Source organism: Sus scrofa, chromosome X, assembly GCF_000003025.6.
Source record: "Sus scrofa isolate TJ Tabasco breed Duroc chromosome X, Sscrofa11.1, whole genome shotgun sequence".
In the NCBI taxonomy this organism is placed as follows: Eukaryota; Metazoa; Chordata; class Mammalia; order Artiodactyla; family Suidae; genus Sus; species Sus scrofa.
Window position 1 is genome coordinate 51,843,033 of NC_010461.5, and position 17,272 is coordinate 51,860,304.

The 17,272-nt window shown below is 44.3% G+C and overlaps 1 protein-coding gene across 1 annotated transcript in view; it reads left to right on the forward strand.

Moving 5' to 3' along the window:
- The window catches only part of MSN (moesin), a 123,478-nt gene continuing 107,370 nt past the window's right edge, over positions 1,165-17,272 (forward strand). The window contains exon 1 of the mRNA XM_013986219.2: positions 1,165-1,357. Within this exon, the coding sequence (XP_013841673.1) occupies positions 1,343-1,357 (15 nt within the window). The 5' untranslated portion in view covers positions 1,165-1,342. The remainder of the gene's footprint in view (positions 1,358-17,272) is intronic.

The following is a 17,272-nucleotide window of genomic DNA, read 5'->3' on the forward strand; positions in this document are numbered from 1 at the left end:
GCTACCCTCCTCACTTGGAAAGCGCCCAAGTTATTTTCTGCCCTCTTTTCCTGAGGTAAGAATACAACCTTGTAGAGCTAAGTCCTGCCTCAGCTGTGTTTGTCACCACCACCCTCTCCTCCCTCCAGTCTCAACATGAAGTCCACTGAAGAGACCCACTCTCACAGCAGTCCCACAGCAAGGCAGTGACCAAGAGGGAGAAGAAGAGCCATGTCTTGAAACTCTCAATCCAACAAAGCCCTGGCTCTGAGGGATAGACTGAAAATGAAGAGTTGGGTAGGGTGTTGGATTGTGGTAATAATCTTTATTCCTCTTAGGAATTTCTGGTCTGGTGATGGGAGAGAGGCACGGGGGCTGGGCCAAGCAGTGGCACTGGGGGCTACCTTGGAATATATGATCATCTGGGTGCTCCATTGGCAAACTCTCATGGGCAGCAAGATAGGAGACTGGCCTGATTCCCAACGACGAGTTCTGGAGACAGAGGTTGTAGGAGAGGAGAAGGAGATGTGGCTTGTCCCAAGAGGCTGGAACCTCTGTCAGTCTGTCATAGGCCACAAACAAGCAGGCTTCTCCCTGAGGTAGCTTGTTTCCTTGCTCCTCCCCTTTTCCCATTCCTACCCTCAACATGGGCACCAGGGCATCTGCAGAAAAGGAAAGAAAAATGAGTGTGCAGAAACAGCTGGATATATCCAGGAGCATATCTAGCCTTCCAGGCTGTCTTCTAGCCCCCACTTGTCCCTCTCCTGATATGCCATTCTCCTTTGCATGCTTCTGATAAGAGGACTATAATGGAGCTGGGGGAGGGGGAGATGGGGAGAAAGTTGTTCAAAATATTAGAGCAGGGCTGGTTTGCTTGGGGTGGGGGAAAAGAGCTATTTGAAATATTAACTCCTTTTGTGAGGTGGCCTCTTGGCTGGAGCCTGACCACCTAACTTCCTGTTTTTCCTCTAGCTGCCTCCTCCCCTCCCTCTGCTCTGGACTGGAACTGAGCCGGGGGAGGAAGGAGGAGCAGCAGAGTTGGCCAGGGTCTCTTGTCTGATTCCCTGCAGGCTGGGGGCCAGGACAGCCTCCCTAAGCACTCTGGCAGGAACACATATAGTCCCGAACCAGATTGTTGCCTCTCAGCACTTGCTCTTCTGGCCACGGCAGGAAGAAGAGGCTCCTGGAAAACCCCAGCTCCTCACCAGCTATTCCATGAGTCCTGGGGCCTTTTATCTCTCCATGCAGGAGCAGTCACAAACTCCAGACGTGGTGACAATGCTGATTATACCACCCGTCCCAGCTCTACCGGCCCTACCGCCCAGCCAGCCACCAGTCCCTTAACTGCCAGAGTTTGTGGATCATGCAAAACAGCCGAGTGAGTGAACAGGGGCTGGCCAAGGACAGGGTGCGGGGCGGGGGTGAGTTGGTAGGTGAGAGCTGTGAAGTCTCCAAACTAGAGGTGAGTGCCTGTGACTTCTTACTTTTTTGCCATCAGGGACAAAAATAGGAGGCCCCAGCAGGCTGCCTGTCAGGGAGTAGGAAGCATTGAAACATTGATATGAGTATGTATTTTGACTCCTCTGGTTTGCCTTTCTGTGCTTGTCCTACCCTCTCTCTCTCTCCTCTGCTCTCCCCACCCCTCCATTCTGTTCTTACTCTTTTCTTTTCCCAGGCAAGGAACTCATTAAGCCCAAAGCAATTTTAGGGCGCCCAGTAGAGAGAGGTCGGCGCTGCTGCTGCTAGTGCTGGTGGTGCTGCTGACAAGTGCCTGGGACCAGGTGCCAGGGGAGATGGAGTTAAAAACCATCATTGTCAGGTCTGTCGATCCCCTAGCCAGTTTCTCAAGTCAGGTATTTCCTAGTCCCTGTGAGGGCTAGGGATCTCTAAGTCCCTACAGCTTCCCTTGTCACCCCCTCATCCATCTTCATTCCCTATTCCTGGCACTTAGCCTCTTTCAGCACTCCTTTTTTTAATGATTTTTATTTTTTTCCATTATAGCTGGTTTAGAGTGTTCTGTCAATTTTCAACTGTACAGCATGGTGATCCAGTCACACATACACACATACACATCCTTTTTTCTCACATTATCATGCTCCATCATAAGTGACTAGACATAGTTCCTAGTGCTATACAGTAGAATTTTATTGCTTGGAGTTAATGGATTAGCAATGAGCACTCATCTTTTTATTGCCTCCCCTACTCCACCTCTGTTCCAAATTTTCAAAGTGAGGGACAGGATGAGAAACATCCTTCTTCCCATCTTGGCCATTTAGTTGGCATTTGCCTGTCTGTGACTTACACTGCTGTGTACTGTGGCACAATTGTTCTCTCAGAGTTACCAGGTCAGGCATTTCCCAAGATCCTCTGAAAGATAGAAGCTGTTTCCATGCTAGGCTGGCTTTGCTCCTGGAATTTCTGGGCCCAAGAGAGACTCTGGCTTGTTACTGTGTCCACATCTGAGAGCTGGCTGTCTTCCTGATGCTTAAAGACCCAGAAGGAAGCAACTCTCAGCTCCCTGCCTGGGGTAGCCTTTCTTGGGTGCCTGGGCTACCACATCACTTCTGTGGCTCTCAGCCTCTTCCTTCCCTGGCCAAGCTTGGGAAGGGAGAGGAAGGCAGGAGGACCCTATCATAACCCCTGTCATCCCTCCTCTTGCTAGTGCACTCTAGCAAGCCAAGAAGCAGGTTCACAGTTTGCCATGGAGGGCTCAGACGATAAATGGATCTTGAGCATAGGGGGCACACACCACGAGACTTAAATTCTCACTGTGCAGGTCTTCCCAGGCATCCACCTTTACAAGTTGACTGTGCCACCCCCACCTGGCACCCCAGTTGCTCAGTGTCCACTGGTTGGATGGTTTTTCTTTGACTGAAATCCTGAACTCTCTAACTATGTGCTAGGCTACTACTCTACTGGGCAGCTACACAGCCCTGCCATTTGTCAGGATGTCCTAGAGGAGGAGTTGGCTTGTTAGGACCTGACAGAAGTGCCACTGGAATCTTGCTGCTGGCTCAAGCTGAGTGACAAGAATGCCCAAACTCAGGACTTCCTGTCTTGGGAGGCCTGTGAGAATATGTATGTGGATGAGCACCTTCAGTTGAACCCCACTGAAGGCCAGAGACTACAGAATGCTTGGAAGCCTTGGCCCTGGGTGCTTCTTGACCAACTCCAGTGTTCTCTAGGGGCCAAGGTAACTCATTAACAGTGTGTAGTGCCATGCTAGACACTTGTACTCCCAAAGGACCCTGCAAAGTTTCCACAGTGGCTACACACTTGGCATGGTGCTTGGGCCCTGAATCTACAGATATTCAGAACAATTTGAGGGAATCCTCAAAAAAGGGAGACAAAGAAGGGTGGGAGTATAGTTACAGAGGTGGGATGACTGGCAAGTGAGGGTACTTCTGACATGCCTCTTTTATCCCCAGTGCTTCTCCATGATTGCTACATTCTTTACCATGTATGTTCTGGTCATCTTCTTCTAGGAGACAGAGGTCCAGCTGGATTGCTCCTCTGCCAACTTCACTCTGGTTCATTTCCTGGGCTTTCTTGACAAGTCCCTGGCCATTAGAGTCCTGGTTCATACCCTCTATTACTCCTGGGAGGAGATGTGTGCCTCTCTCCTGGTTTGGGTGGCTGAGATCTTATTCTTTGGCTTGCTCTTCCTCTATGGGAAGTTCTTGGATATGTCCACGCAAGGTCAGGTTGAGCCTCACGTTGGAGACATATCTACATGTTTCTGGTGGACTGTCATAACCCTGACTACTGTCAGTTATGGAGATGTCTACCCTCTCTCTGCCCTAGACCAGCTCACTGCTTCTGTCACAGCCACTGTGGGCATGTGCACCAGTGTCTTGCTGGTGCCTACGCTCTTTGTCCTCTTTTGGCACTATTATGCTTTAGCCCTGGCTCACCAGAAGCTAAGGCCCAGTGGAATCCTGTGATGGGCCCAGTGGTCTAAAAGGGTATAATCCACCTTACCTTCCTCCCTCTTGCTAGTTTTTTTACATTTTTGTTTTGTTTTGTCTTTCTGCCTTTTCTAGGGCCGCTCCCGCGGCATATGGAGGTTCCCAGGCTAGGGGTCTAATCGGAGCTGTAGCCTCCGGCCTACGCCAGAGCCACAGCAACATGGGATCCGAGCTGTGTCTGCAACCTACACCTCAGCTCACGGCAACGCCAGATCCTTAACCCACGGAGCAAGGCCAGGGATCAAACCTGCAACCTCATGTTCCTAGTAAGATTCGTTAACCACTGTGCCACAACGGGAACTCCTTTTTTTTAATGTTTTGTTTATAGATAAGGATTTTTGGCTTTGGATTTGGCAAAGTATCCTTCAAGAGTATTCCCAGGTCATGGCAATCTCTGCCAGTCAGCTGACCAGGGCCTAAAGGGTAGACTTCTCCTCATCATCGGGGGGCACCCCAAAGGAGATGGCTTAAGGGCAAAGCCAGGTAGGCTTCAACTCCCTCCCCCCACCCTACCCTAACATTTTCTCTTCTTTGAGTGACCAGGAGGAATAGAGGATAATTTTTCCTGGATTTGTGCTGTATTTCCCTTTCAACCACTTCTCCACTCACATCACCTCATCCCTGTTCTCCATCTAGACTACAGTCTAGTTGGGCAAATTTTGAGGGATGATAACAATAGAAAATCAACATCAGTTACCTATGGCTGTGGATATCTGACTGGTTATGGGTATTGATGGCAAATGGTACCAGCAGTGCCCAGGAATAGCCAGGTTGTAGCATTGCTCTCTGTAATGCTCCTGGGACAAATGCTCTTTAGAATCATAAAGGAGGTCTTTGAAGATGCTAAGAGACTTTAAACTGATAAGAGTCAAGTCAGGCTTGAACCCAGAGTATCACTCTAACTCCATAACTTCTTCATCACATTTTGTCCTTCCCAGCTCTGTGATTTTTTTCATAATATTTTAGATATAGCATGAACCATCATTAACTGTGATATATTAGTCATTATTAGCCATACTATCTCAGCTACAATAACAGTATGTAGTCACTAATGGACATGAAATGTTATTGTTACACACTGCATAGATAGAAACGAGGAAATTAGATTTGTTGACAAGAATAGGGAAGTGATTTCCTCTTTGAGATTTTTTAAAAATATTTTTCGATTTTTACTCATTTATAATTCTTTTTTTTTTTTCTTCCAAACACTTTTCAGTACCCACAACGGGTCTACCTCCAATCCTCGCTGATGTTGAATATTTTTCCACTTTCCCACTTTTTCTCCTCTCCCCCCCCCACCCCCTTGTCTTTCTCCTACAAGCATGCTCTTGTAGTAGAGCCTCCTGGCTTTTCCTGTGGTTCCAAGCATCTCTCATCTCTCTTGGAACTGGCTTCCAGGAAGGAGAGAAGGGATTGCCTCAGGTCTGACCTCAAGTCAAGCCACCAGGGTGTCTAAGGAAGAGCCCCAGGCAACTAGGCTGAGCTGGGAGGTTGAGTTGAACTCTCACTGTTGCTTCAGCTGTGAGTGTAATTCTGTTTACAAAACTTTCAAATAAAATATCCTTTGAAATCTCTATTACAGGGTCCATCTGTGGTTTTTCTGAGAGTAGCTTATGGGAATCAGTAAGGATAGGGCTGGTGTAATAAAGTAATGGCAACATATGTGGGCAATCATCTGATAGAGTAAAAAGCAATTTTCTATCTTTATTTCATGTGTTTCTCACAATAAACAATTATCTCTCACAAACTCCTCGATTAAGAAAGAAGTACTTTTTGTTTGTGGTAGAAACAAGGTGGGGAGGAGGAGACAGGTCCAGGCGTTGAGGAAGTGTAATGGAAATCTGGTTTTCCTCTTTAGGGTATGGTGTTGGAAATCCTTATCATAGGTGAGAGATTGAGCAGGGAGAGGTTTCCATTTAAGAAGCACTGAAAGAAGATCAAGATTACAACAAAACATCAGAGACAGCCTCCATCTTCTCATTACCTAAAAGTGAAAGAACTTGAAAAAATGAGCTGCTTTCAGAGACCATTCTAGTCCACTGTTCTTATGTTAAAAATGGGGGAAATGAATTGTAGTGAAAGGAGGGATTTTCCCAAGAGCACACCAGAGTAGTGGCAGATCTGAGAGTTCTATCACCTCAGAGGAATATTGTATCAATCTTTGTTAACTCACCATATCAGATGTAGATGATTAGAATTTCCAACCAAAAGTAAAGAAGACTGTACCCATTGTAGACAGCAGCTGAGTACAAAGGGGTGGGATGAAGGGATGGAGTTGGAGCTAGGATGTTAGGGAGAGCCTTGGAAGACCTTAGTAAATGGCTGGGCCCTATTTTGGTAGGGGGAGGATGTCATAGAACATTATAAAAAGAATCAGGTAAAATGTCAGGGGTGGGAGAAGCCTGGGAGCTCATCAAATCCAAGCCCTTACTGTTTAAGGTGGGGAAACTGAGACCCGGAGAGAGGCTTGGACATGATCTGGTTTATATAGTGAATCAGAAGAAGAACTAGAGCAACCACAAGTCTGTTCTCCAAGTCCATGATTTTCTTTTCCGTGGAAAGTTTCATTTGTGCCTTATATTCCAAGGGGGAAGAGGGGGGAGTGGGATGGATTGGGAGCTTGGGGTTAATAGATGCAGATTATGGCCTTTGGAATGGATAAGCAATGAGATCCTGCTGTGTAGCACTGGGAACTATGTCTAGTCACTTATGATAGAGCATGATAATGTGAGAAAAAAGAATCTATACATGTATGTGTAACTGGGTCACCATGCTGTACAGTATAAAATTGACAGAACCCTGCAAACCAGCTATAACGGCAAAAAATAAAAATCATTATATTAAAAAAAAAGATAAGAACTAGAGCTCTAATCACCTCTGTCACAGGAGAACATTGTATTCCTCTGTTTTCCCCCTTGCATATGCTTTGGATGGTCTGACTTTTTAACTAAGGAGGGAGGGGGAAGGGAATATAGGGTTTCATGATTTGGCCCATACATCTATAATGGAAAATAAAACGACAACAATACAAGACTTAGTATGTGCCTGTTTCTGTAATAGAACCCCATATCTGAATCCATCCTAAGCCTCCAGCACATAATGCCCTGCAAGAATGAGTCCACAGATTGCCGCAAATGTCGTTAAACTCTAGCACTGAGCTTATAAATTCTCTAGACCTTAGGGTCTTCCCCAAATACTGAGCCCTTTCCAGTATTTATTCTCCTTCCTATGATTTAGATTCTCATTTCCGTACTAATGTTATACTGGGTCTTCTGCCAAGATATGAATTGCTTCTACTCTGAGGAAGGCAAGGAGTAGATGGGTGCTAAACATTTTAATTTGAGCAGCTCCTGCCATATGTTAAGAATTCTTTGCCTCACCTGTGAAAACTTCTGAGCCAAAGAACTTACTGTTTTCATATTTATCCTAACAGCACAGTCACACTCCATCTTCAAACACTAATCCACATTCCCCCAAAATCTATCTACTTTATTCATGGCAGACTCCTCTAGCTGTTGCCTCTAGAAAGCCTCTTGCCTTACTTGTGGCTGGGAAGGAAGATGGGGTCTCCCAGCACACACTTCTATCTGGATCCCTCTCATTAGGGAGCAGCCAGAAAGTCTGTCTTAATTCAGTCTCTGGCAATCTTGCCTCAGCATTTCCCGCAGAGTTGACCTTAGCAGGTCAAATCTAGTTGGGCCTGCTCTTTCATGTCAAACCTATAGAGGGCAATCACTGCTAGTTTATTAGAAATTATTCTGGGCATGGTCTCCCCCTCCCTTCACTTCATTTATAGTGCTTGTTAAATTCTAGAATCACAGGCTATTAGAGAGTGTGTTTAGATAACTTACAGATCATATCCCTTTATGATATAAGTAGGGGAAAGGAGGCCCAGAGGAGGCCCAGAGATAGGATGAAACCAATCTAAACTCAGACAATGATTCAATCTGTGGCAATCTGAGTAGTACTCAGATTTCTTTAATCTCAGTCCAGAACTCCTGAAACACAGTGTTAAGCATCTAGACAAGTGCTTCATTTTATAGTTGCAGAAACAGAGGCCTAGGAAAGAACTTGTCAAAAATCCTAGTTGTTGTGACAGAGCTAGGACTAGAACCCACGTATTCTAAATTTCAGTCCAGGACCCTTGAAAGATAATGTTAGGCATCTATATTATCCTGTATGTTACAGATGAAAAGGAATCAGAGAGGGAATGCAATCTTCCTGCAGTCAGAATAAATTAGTTATAGTCAGAACTAGAGCCCAAGTCTGGCTGTAGAACAGAAATTGGAGATTCTGACTTTTAGTCCCTCAGGGGCTCCAATGGCTTGGGGACTTGGTATCTTTGAATTAAATAGCAGATATTTACAGTTTTTGTTTAAGCTAGACATTTAGTCCTTAAGGGGCTGGAGCAGAACCTGGGGCTCAGCATGTATGTTTGGGAGGGGGGTTCAGTCCACCCCTGTTCTGGCCCCCCTTTATAGAAAAAACCCTTAAGGAAAGGCTCACTTCATTTCTCCCCTTTCAAGGCCTCTGGCTTTGAGAGTAAGCGGATGACTCATTCCGTGCCCACAGTTGCCCCCGCTAAGAGCATAATTGCTAGCTGGGATATCACCATAGCACCCAGCCATCACATTAGCAGAGTGTTGTCTTGTTTTTGTCAAAGCTCTACCTTTTTTTTTTTTTTCACTGCAACTGTTCCAAGCCCCAGGGAGCCAGATGAGGCAGATGTTATTACTCCTTCTACAAAGAGAAACTGATTTTGGGGGTTGGTGGAGGGGGAACTCTTGACTGAACAGGTTTAGAACAGACTGAGACTGAATTCCTTGATCCTTTGATTTTCAAGTTTCTGGGGTGTTTTATATAAACACCTAGAGCTGGGAGGAACCATCAGTGTCCCCCAAATGCCCTGATGGCAGCTCCCTCCCTCATATATTCATCAGTGTCAGACCCTGTGTTGGACTTTCACTGGAGACCAAAAAGACCTGGACCCTGTCCTCAAATGTTCACAATCTGGATATCTGTCAATTCAGATAGATATCCACCCTACACGTCACTATCCTCAGCCTTCTCTTCTCCTAGCAAAATGCTCTGAAAAGTGCCTTTCAACTGATGTTATTTAATCAATTTTATAATCTTTTCAGAACATTTGACTAGGAGTCAGGAGACCAGCATTCTAGTTCCAGTTCTATTACTTCACTGTGGAGTGGGGGGCCATTGTCTATGTGCCTCCATCTGCACATCTGTAAAATGATAGGGTGGGGAGTAGGAAGAGGTTGTTGGTTGTTAAGAACCTCTGGCTCAGATCATTTAGGAGATGAAGATCCTTCATGGTCTGTGGGCAATGCCCTTTCTGTGAGTGAAAAGCCGGAGACTAGGACCCAGTTATGAGACCCTTCCTCCTGCTGCCTTCTTCCTTAGCGCTGTGAGCCCTTTCTGAGTGGAGGGGTGGGGGATTTGAGATTCCTGAGGCCCCGGAGGTATTTAATTTCTACTTCTACTCACCAGCAACACTCAGGAAGCATCAACGCTGCTTTGAGTTAGAAGATATTCAGCTAAATTCACCCTCTAAGATTGGTGGTGGGGCAGAGACAGAGAGATAGGATAAGAGACAGAGAGACAAGAAAGAGATAGAGGCAGAAAGGAAGGGGCAGAGACAAAGAAGGAGGAGAGACAGAGGCGATGGAAGAAGAGGGAGAGAGAGGTAAAAAGAAACTTAAAGATACAAGGAGAGGGATAGGGAGTGGGTGGGAGGGGGAAGAGAGAGAGAAAAAGAAAGAAGAAGAGAGAAGAGAGAGGAAAACAGAAAACAGAGAAGAGAGAAAGAGAGGAAGTGGGGTGGCAGAGAAAGAGAGAGAAGGAATGATAATGGTAGTGCCCATACTTCATCACAGACATCCTAATGGGAGTAGCTGCATAAAACCCTGCATCTTGCAATAATAGAATGCAGAACTGGAAGTATCCTAGAGAAAACTGAGGGGATGAGACTTGCTCATAGTCACACAGCAAGCTAGTGGCAGTACCAAGACTCAAACCCCTGACTAGAATAGGGTAACTCAAAAGAGACCGAGATTCCAGAAGCCTTGGCTTCGTCAGTGATTTGTCAGTTACTGTAATGCAATACCACAAGAAGAGTGCCAGCACAGGCACTGGCATGAGGGAATCATTTTTCCTCCAGCAGCTCTCCTCTGAGGACCATGACACACATACCTGTGAAGGCTGAATGGGCTAAGTTCAGTTCTGTAATACAGTGCTTTGGGGAGATTAGAGGCAGACTTCACAGAAGAGGTTACTTTAGGGTTAGGCCTTAAAGGATGACAACATTACAACAATTTTCATGGCAGAAATGTAGTCACCCTTCTGAAAATTCAAACTACCCAGGAAAAACTAAAATAAGTAGGATTTAGATAAATGAGGAAGGGAGTGGTTCTAGTTCAAGGGAGTAATAGCACAAGGGGCAGGAGAGCTTGTAGTGGGCATGGCTAAGGAGCTGGGCAAGGTGCCATCTGCTTTCTGGAGGGCAGAGGGAATGATCAGGAACAAGGAGCTGCAGATTTTGTTCACTCCATGAATGTCAGGTATCTGGGTTAGCTTGTGCTGACAGTGGGGAGAAAAGGAAGGATTTTGGTAGGGATGAGGCAAGAACAGGGCTGAGCTGTGGAAAGATCCCCTCTGGCAGACAGCCATATGGAAGATATATTAATGGAAAGATACCGACATTAGGGAAACTTGATAGAAGATCTTTGCTGTTGTCCGGGTGATGTATGGGTAATGAGAGTCTAATGCAGTGGAGTAGGAGTGAGTAAGGGTGTTGTGGGGAGGGGATGGCTTTCTAAGATTTCTTCTGAAAAAATACTGTAGAGTATTTGAATTAGGATGATTGTTGGGGGAGGAAGGAGAAAGATGAGCAGGGGTTCAGAAAGTAACCTTCGACAACTCCCAGACAGCTCTCTTTCCATAGCTTCCAGTTGGGGTGTGTGTGTGTGTGTGTGTGTGTGTGTGTGTGTGTGTGTGTGTTTCCTGTGTGCCTACTGCTCCGAAAGTATGTGTATGTGTGTTACTTTGTGTCTCCCAATGTGCATGTGCAGCCTCCTGCATCTGTATGTCTCCAGGCATCTAAACGAGTCGCTATTTTCTGTGCATTTTGTCTAATCCATTCTATGGTTAAATTGATTGGCTAACAGAATGACTTCACATTGCCCTATGTATCTTTGGGTGTAGGAATAGTTATCCTTTCCCCTAAATGTGCTTCTGAATTCTACTTGCTAATCTAGACTGTGATGAACTTGATTGATTAAAAAGCTATTTCAAATCACCTATAGTCCATGGCACAGCTACATCTTGAAATCCAATTACTGCTGGATATATGAATTACCATAATGTGTTTGGCTTGATTTCCAGACAATAATTTAGGACCTCACCACCTCTCTATGAAAATGTACCCAGCTAATGAGACTAGAACTGGGAAAGTATTTTTGCAAATGGAACTCTGGCTCAATGAGAGCTCTCTGCTGCCTTGTGAAGAGAGTGGGGAGGGCACTTGCAGCCCTAAAGGACCCCAGACCCTTGATTATGGTTTGAGTCTTCCTGGATACAGGGGCATGGAGTCCGCACAGGCTTTATGTAACTTACAGAATTTAGATTATCCACTTCATTTTCTTCCCATTCCAACCTATGAAATGGGAAGTGTTCTCATCATGCTTTCTTCTCATCCCCAGGAGCCACCAACTCCATCAAGCACAATAGGCTGTCAATGAACATTTTATGTCTCGAATTGAATTATATCTGTCTAAGTCAAGGCCCAAAGAAAAAAATAGGTTTTTCTAAGCTCTCATAGAGGAATTAGAGTTTCCGAATTTCCTGTCAAGAGCTCTTGTAACTATATCATCCTGCTCAGGATTGAAATAGCTCAGGTTCAGACTTCTGAAGTGGATAGCTTATGCTGCACTGACTAATAGTGTTCCTTTTACCTCTCTGAGCCTCAGTGCTCTCATCTATACCATGGAAAGTCTAGACTACAAGGTCTTGAAAGGGTTCTTACAGTTCTGTTTCTAGAAAATTTTGACCAACACTGAGAATATAAACCTGTATGTCCTTGGGTGGAGTAGAGAGGTTAGGAAGCAGTTAAGGCCTGTCTCAGAGGCTGTGTGTCACACCCTTCTCCCCTTCTCCTGACTCCAAATATCCATTAAAAGAAGTAAAATAACTTTTCCGGTTTGGGAAATTTTACTCTGACCCACAAGCAACTGGGCCTCTGGGAAGTGGGGTAGCACGTCCGGCTTGCAGCCTTCAAAACCTTATAGGGCTAGAAAGGCCTGAGTGTCCGGCTGGGCAGGTGGGGAGTGGTTGGCCCAGAAAAGTTCTCCAGTTCCGGAGGATTTAACCCTGGTGGGGAAGGGGGTGACTGATACTCAGCTCTGGGCAGGTTGGCAGAATGGGCTAAGACAGTGTGTTCTGGAAAGGCCAGGAATGATGTCATGGGACGCTTTGGGCTACAACAACAGGAAACCACTAAGTGTTTACATTGGCTTGCAGAGCCCAGGCAGCCTGTTTTTTCTTCACTTCCTCAGTCTATCTGTTTCCTCTGATTCAAATACTATGAAGAGGGACTCACTGCCCAGGCCAGGAAAAGCGGAAGGGAGGATCCCAGGAGAAACAGCCCCTTTCCTAGCCCAAAGGGCTAGATGATTGGGAGGGAAGGCCAGCATTACTGCCAAGGACAGACCTTAGGGTAGGGAAAGCAAGGTTATTAAGACATTCTTCGAGCACTCTAAAACTCTACAGAAAACAACTTCAGAATTCTCCCTAAGACTCAAGTTCTAAATCTGGAAGCTGTCTTGGTCTTCTCCTTAGGCCAAATCAGTCACCCAGTCTTGTGACTTACTGAATTGAATCCATTTAATCAACAGTAGATTTGTGTGCAAAGTGCTGTATTATACTGTGTGTGTGTCTGTGTGGGATATAAACATGAAAAAAATGGTTCTTACCTTCAAGAAGTTGACAATAGAGTGATATAGTGGCAGAGAGTTGTCCTTCATCTGTTCTGTTTTCTTCATTTCCATGGTTTTTGCACCAATTCATGACCCCCATCACTTCCTACCATCATGCAGCAGTCTTTTTTTGTTGTTGTTGTTAACTTTATTATTGCTGTTGTTGTTGTTGTTATTATTATTATTATTTTGGACAGGTCTCTGGCATGTGGAAGTTGCCAGATCAGGTATCATACCTGTACCCCGATGGCGACCTGGGCCACTGCAATGACAAAGCCGGATACTTAACTGCTACATTACAAGGAACTCCCATGAAACAGTCTTTTAATTGGTCTCTGTTTCCACTCTCTCCCTCTTCCATGCTTCTTCCATAATTATACCGAAGTGACTCCACCCACATCTATAGCCTTACTCTCTTTCATTAAACATCTAGGCAGTATGATGGGTGGCTCAGAAAGTGTGGTTTTAGTGCCAAACAGACTTGGGTTTGAATGTCTACCTTACTACTTACAACTAACTCTCTGAAGGTGAGAAGGGGCTTTGCCTTTCCAAACCCTTACTTCTCTATCATGAATTTCTTCATTGGCAAAAGGAGGATAAAAATTACCTCACAGGGCTATTGTGAGAATTGAATGAAATTATGTATGGTGTCCAGTGCAGATTTAGCACTTGATAAATGTGAACATTAAATACTATCCCTCAGATGTGCCATATGTTTTTTTAAATCTATGTTAACTCCTTTATGCCATTTGAAACAGGATCATTACCCTTAAAGAGTGCTTCAACTGGTAGAGCAGAGACACCATCTAGAGCAGTGAAATCACCCCCACCGAGGCCATTGAGGGGAAAACAATGTGCCAAAGGTCATGCAGAAAATGAATTCTAGAGCCATGGCCAGAACCACTACTAGAACTAAAACTCGGATTCTCCAGCATCCTAGCTCAGAGAGGATCCAGTGCACTGTGCTGAATTCACACATTGCCAATTACTAGACCAAACCCTTAGCCCTTAAGATTCATCAACTGGTAATACTACTTTTCTCTGAGAGGATGTGTGTGTGTGCATTTGTGTATGTGTGTGTGTGATGAACACACATACAGTACACATGTACTTTCCTCTCTGTGAGATACTCTTAGTGTCACTCCAGCTAAAGTATAATACTGAAATTTATTGAGTGCTATTATGAAAACTTTATAAGTATTAACTAACTCTATCCTTATAGCAACAGTTTAAGGTAGGTATTATCATTATTAGGCCCCTTTAATAGATGAAAAGATAGGCTCTGATAGGTTATGTGATTTGTCCAAAGTTACACAGCTGGAAATGAGAAGTCCAGGATATAAATCTGAGTAGCCTGACTCCAACTTGATGAGCACTTGAAATGTGGTTATCCTTACTAAGGAATTTAATTTTAAATGATTTTATTTTAATAAATCTAAAGTTAAAACTTAGAGCTCCCATTGTGGCTCAGCAGAAACAAATCTGACTGGCATCCATGAGGATGCAGGTTCAATCCCTGGCCTCCCTCATTGGGTTAAGGATCCAGCATAGCCATGAGCTCTGGTGTAGGGCGCAGATGCAGTTCAGATCCCATGTTGCTGTGGCTGTGGCTTAGGCAGGCAGTTGTAGCCCTGATTTAACCCCTAGCCGGGGAACCTTCATATGCTGCAGGTGTGGCCCTAAAAAGACAAAAAATAATAATAATAAAATAAAAATAAAACTTAATAGCCACTTGAAGCTTGTGGCTACCATATTGGTCAGATCAAGTGTAAGTCTATACTGCTTCTCCAGATTCCAGAGGGATAGGAACAATATCTAATAAACTTTTGTGTCATATCAGTCCCCTGCACGGTGCATGGAAAATATGTTGCATTCAAATTCAGTTAAGTTAGGAGAATCTTGTGATTAAGGCAAGAAAGGAGTCTACACTATGGCAGTCATAATCAGGAGGGATATTTGTGAAATTGTTATCATCATCACCATTACCATAGAGAGCACATAGGTATTAAATACTATGTGCTAGGCAATTGTTTTAAGTGCTCTATCTGGATTAATTTATAGCCTTATGGAGTAGGTATAAATATTATTGTCATCATTCCCATTTTGCAGGTGAAAACACTGAGGCACAGAAAGTTTAAGTCACTAGTAGCTTGCAGAATCAGAGTATAAGTCAAGGAAACCTGGCTTTAGAACCTGATCTCAACCATGACTCTGTACTGTGCAGAAAATAGTATGTGTGGGACTCAGTGTTGCGTTAGATGTGGGGAGCAGTCAAAAATGACTTACGTGTTTTTTGGTCACAGAACTCTGGATATCCACTGGGACATTTATGCACCTAGGGAACACTGGGGCAGAGGAATAGATGTATAGGGAGCAATATGAAGACTGGTTCATAATAGGGTTGGGGTACATGTGGGATGTCCAGGAGAAGATATCCAGTAGATGGTTGGCCATGTGGGTTTGGAACTCCGAAGTGTTCAGGGCTAGAACATCTATCCAATAGAAAGAACAATGGAAGTCATCAGAATAATAATAGTAATTGAAGTCACAGGAGTAGATGTGATCTCCCAGGGATAATGTGTGGTGTTAGCAGAATCCAGAAAACATTATGCATCAACATGAAGGAGAGATTCTCTGATAGTGGAATTTGATGTAGAATGTATGGACTCCTTTTGAAGCTTGTTTCAGACAAGCAAGAAAAAGTAAAAGGAACAAGGAGGTCAGGGAAAGAAACTTTTTCCCCTGTGGGGGAACCTTCTCCGGTTTCCTTCAGTGGGAATACCTTTCCCCCAAACCTATTCTTCCCCAGTAGTCTCTAGCTCAGATTATGGCTCTATTATGAGCACAACTGGGCAAACCTCAAACTTAGGGGTCATCTTTGATCTTCTTATCTCTTTCACCTATAAGACCAAATCTATCATCAAGGTCTGTTGGCTCTTTTTCCAAAATATATCCTATTTCTCCCATCTCCACCCCACCCCCCTGGTCCACGCTACCATCACGCTTTGCCTCTATGATTGAAATAACCTCCTTCTTGGTCGTCCATCCTTGTCTCCTTAAAGTCAGTTCTCAACCCAACATCCAGAATGGTAATGTTAAAATGAAAGTTAGTTCATGTTGCTCTTCTGCTCACAACTGCCCCACAGCTCCCCCAACACATCTAGGACCTAAAATTCTTTTGAATATGCCCAGCTTCCTCTTGGGCTCCAGACTCATGTTTAACACCTCAGTGTGGGTGTCTTGCTGGCCTGTTCTCCCACAATATTACCTATCAAAGACAGATGGCATCACTATATAACCAGGTGACAAGTCAGAAACATAAGTTATCCTTGTCTCCTCTTTCTCTATCACCACCTCATTATCCAGTCTATCAGAAAGTCTTGCTATACTCAGAATATATTCCTAATATATCCACCCCTTCCCTCATTTACTTCCAGCTGTCAGGCTTAGTCCCCACCTGATCTCTTACCAGAAAACTGTTTTAGCCTCCTAACAGGTACCCTTGCTTCCAAAATTGCCAAAATTGCATTCTCCACAAGTAACCCAGAAGAACCTTTGTAAAACAGATTATGCCTTTCCCCTGCTCAAAATCCTCCATTGTCTTCCTATCACATGAGGACCACAAGCCAAATTCTTTACCATGGTCCACAAGACCCTACATGATGTGGCCTCTTCCAGTCTCTCCAATCTCATTTCCCGCTACTCATTCCCTTTCTCATCACAGTCCATCCGTGCTGACCATTTTCTGACCTTTACACAATCCAAGCTCATTGCCACCTTCTCTTCCTTACTTGTTATCTGATTCACTTCTTCTTCAGGCTCAGATAGTCACTGGTTCTGGAAGACTCCCTCTCACCTCCCAGACTAGGAAATCCCTTTTGTGTCATTTTCATAGCACCTTTCATGCTTCTTTAATAGCATTTACCCCAGTTTCAATTATTGGTGTGATTGTCAATTTAATGATTAGATTATAAACTCTGTGAGGACAAGTATTATCTTAGAACTCTGTCCCACATGCATAACACAGTGCCTGGAATAGAGTATTAATTCAATTGCTCTTCTATTCATTCAAGAAATATTTATCAAGCACTTACTATTCTCCAGGCCCTGTTCTAGAATCTTGAGGCACAAAATAGATATAAAGCCTCTGACATCATGGAGCTTGCATTCCAGTTGGACACACAGAGAGTGGCAGGTGTTATGTTTAATATTTATTTAGTTTGTGATTTTGAGCCTGAGTAGAAACTACACTACTTAGTTTATTCATTTATTCAACAAACATTTATTGATTATTTTCAATGAACCAGGAACTTTTGCATCCTTTCATTTAATCCTCAA